At 32.4% G+C, this 3,373-nt stretch overlaps 1 protein-coding gene across 1 annotated transcript; it reads right to left on the bottom strand.

The window, feature by feature from the left end:
* Positions 1–1,878: 1,878 nt before the first annotated feature.
* Positions 1,879–3,122, bottom strand: LOC142610946 (short chain aldehyde dehydrogenase 1-like). The gene is made up of 2 exons (XM_075782935.1): positions 2,991–3,122; positions 1,879–2,868 (listed from the first exon to the last, which is right to left on the bottom strand). Exons 1-2 carry the CDS (start codon positions 3,020–3,022, stop codon positions 2,070–2,072), a joined length of 831 nt encoding a protein of 276 aa, XP_075639050.1. The 5' UTR covers positions 3,023–3,122; the 3' UTR covers positions 1,879–2,069.
* Positions 3,123–3,373: the final 251 nt, after the last annotated feature.

Below are 3,373 nucleotides of genomic sequence, written 5' to 3'. Positions count from 1 at the left end.
TTCTCCAAAAAAAAAAAAAAACAAAGGAACGCAAATCTGCTTTCAACCATTAAAAAAATTAATATATAGAAATTAATAGAGAAACATTGTGCACAAGTTTAATGATAAAATCCTTATTTAATAATATTATTTATATGATACTTGAAAGATTATTATAGAAAATTTTGGGCAATATTCTTTGCTCTATTAAAATTCATATGATTTTAAACTGTGGTCTATAAAATTTTAGAAGTACAACCCAAAAATATGGGTATTACATTTGATAAATGATAACAACCCAAAAATAAAAGAAAATTTTTGATTACCTAAAATTCTAATTTTAAAATTTATTTTCGATTATTTGAATTAGATGTACCCAAGACCAAACATAGGAATTTTTAACTAGAGAGACAAATACTTACAAAAATGGAGTCACATCCATATTGGAAAAAGCATACAACCTAGTGAACCAAAAATCATGCCCATCAATTGATGGAGTCAATCTTGCACAAAAGTATTTTTTTTAATACTGCACAAAAGTATTATAAAACCTGAGTTATGGTATTTGTCTATAAACAAAACATCAAACACATGATGAACAAATCACCATATGACCTTAATGTTTAAAATATAAAGATTGAAAATTCAAACAATAAGTTAAGAAAGTGCATTGCTAACAAAAATAAAGCGATACTAATCTTTTGCATTTGCCTTTATATTTGTTGGGCAATTGCCTATTCCCATAGGCGTAGGGCCATTTCTTGGAGGCTCATAAAAAACACCCATATCATTACATGTCACTATTCACAATATGCAATACATGTCGCTAGAAATATCAATGTTCATATTTTAATAGTATAACTTAAAAGGAGAAAGGAAAACAATTAAATTTGATAAAAGGGTACCTGCAACAATGTACAAGACAACATCATATATATATATATTGTAATCCTCGTCTACTTTGGTAAAAGAATGTTAGTCCTATTGGAGAGACAAAGAGAAAAACTCTTACCATCTTGAATACTGTTTAACCTGGATTTAAAGGGTAATTTGCAATTAAAAAAAAAAATCGATTAGTAGATAAACACTCAAGAGAACAAAAAAAAAAAAAAAAAACTTCAAATACAAAATTAAATCGCATCAACCAAAAGTAGTATTTTAAAGAATACAAAAATTTATATATCAACCTAAAACAGAGACGCAAGAAAAACAAAAAAATCAACCAAAAAATTGAGAGAGAGAGAAATACACTTTTTTTGTGAGGGAAAACTATGCAAATAATGGAAGAGAAAATGACGAATTTATAGTAAAATAATGTGTTTAAGAAGAGACAAAATAAGAAAAGATAAAGGGAAAGATGAAAAAAGTGATATTAAATTAGAGGGTAGTGGGGAGATGAAAAGGTAAGGGAGGGAGAACGTGTAAATATTAAAAAAAAGAGTAAATATTAAAAATAATTATAGAAAAAATTAAAAAGAAATAAGATAATGACGTGGGCGCTAATATAGCTCCTAACAATAATAAATGCTACGTTTCAGCTTTTAGTTATATATATATATATATATATTTTTTTTTTTGAAAAAAGGTTATATATAGATATAGATTATAAGATGGAGTGAGCATCGAATAACATGACTTTATTTTTTGTGGGCTCATTTGTCATATAGATGTGAGACATACTTCTGATCTTGATTGTAAAATTCATGTGCATGCGTCCAGAACAGATTATGATAAATTTAGACATATTTGATTATAAAAATATTTTAAAGAGTTTTGTTTGTACTTAGCCTGTCGGTATATCCTTTACTCGATTTTTGTGAGCTTTTGATTGACATCTTTCCTTTATTCATTTGATTCTGAGTGAATGCAGAGCAAAAAAGAACAACATTAACAATTAGTCACCACAAAAATTACATCTTGAAATGTTACAACTCCTAATTTCATTTCATTTGGGTCGAAGTTACAACTCATCTTCATTCAAAACTATAGCATATTTTCTCACCATATTGGACCGCATAAACATTTAGAAGGTAAATACAAACTTGATGAGAAAAAAGAATACAATGGAGTTGGACTAATACAAAACTAGCTCAAGAAAAAAGGCTTTTCATTGCCATTGGAAATGACGGATTGATGGCACTATAGCCTCCATCAACCACAAGATTGAGCCCACTCACATACTTAGACTCATCGCTTGCCAAATAGAGTGCTGCCTCTGCAATATCTTTTGGCTCAGAAACTACTCCTTTCAAGTTTGCTGCTTCACAAATCACCTCATCGAGCTTGGTCTTATCCGTTGTCCCCAAAGCTTGAGTCAACATTGGTGTTGCGGTTGCAAATGGAGATATACAATTAACTCTTATCCCATACTGCCCCAACTCTGCAGACAAGTTCTTAGCCAACCCTACAATAGCATACTTGGATGCTGTGTAAGCATGTGGCCCACCGAAGGAAATTACTGAAGCTGAGCTTGATGTGAAGAGAATGCACCCTTTCTTGGCTGGAATCATTACCCTGGCAGCTTGCTTGGCCCCCAAGAAAGCACCAAACACATTGACATCAAACACCCTCTTGAATTCTTCGTTGTTTGTAGCTAAGATTCTTGAATCCATACTGCCTGCAGTGCCAGCATTGTTGTACATAATATCAAGCTTTCCATACTTGGAGATAGTGAAGTCCACGAGATTCTGGACATCAGAGTCACTAGTTACGTCGCAATGGACAAAAGAGATGGTTTCTTCAGGGCCAAGGACTTTGCAGAGGGAGTGGCCAAGGTCATCTTGAATATCTGCAATTACTACCTTTGCACCATGTTGGACAAATAGCCTTGCTGTGCTCTCTCCTAAGCCGCTGGCACCGCCAGTTATTATGGCCACCTTTCCTTCCAACCTGCAATATGTTGGAAACAAATATGGTTATTTTTTAACTTCATTTTGTTCCTCTCTTACATAGTGAAATGATATAGGCTGTGACAGTGAGTTCATGAACTTCAACCAAAGGAGGGGTTGTACCTCTTAGCAATGGGCGTTGAAGAAGTACTCATCTTTTTCCTTGGGTGAGTGTGCTACTTTATTTGATCTTTAATAGTGCAGAAACCACATTATATGCTATTAAAGGAAATGATTTTTAATTCTCAGTTGTTGGGATTTTTTTAGGTGGGTGTGGGGTAGTTAAGATCATTTAAGTAGTGGAAAGTATCTCCTTTTGACAGCTTTAAAGCATGGAGATGAGTTTTTTTTATATATTTTAAAAAAATACAAGAACAGGAAAACATTAACTATGGTTACTTTTCCAGAAAATACATAGAAGTTTTTAGAAGCCATTCAAGGTTTTATTTAGATGTTCAGAGCTCTTTGAACCTGAGTATTTCCTTAGATGTGTATAGTCCTTTGTT

Source organism: Castanea sativa, chromosome 9 (assembly GCF_040712315.1).
Source record: "Castanea sativa cultivar Marrone di Chiusa Pesio chromosome 9, ASM4071231v1".
NCBI classification, from domain to species: domain Eukaryota; kingdom Viridiplantae; phylum Streptophyta; class Magnoliopsida; order Fagales; family Fagaceae; genus Castanea; species Castanea sativa.
Note: the sequence above shows the minus strand (reverse complement) of the source record. Positions and strands in the feature narration are given on the sequence as shown.

Excerpts from the sequence above, each read along its gene's own strand:
- LOC142610946 (XM_075782935.1), bottom strand. The coding sequence starts at position 3,022 with ATGAGTACTTCTTCAACGCCCATTGCTAAGAG. Across the intron at positions 2,869-2,990 it reads TCAACGCCCATTGCTAAGAG|GTTGGAAGGAAAGGTGGCCA; the intron begins GTACAACCCCTC and ends AACATATTGCAG.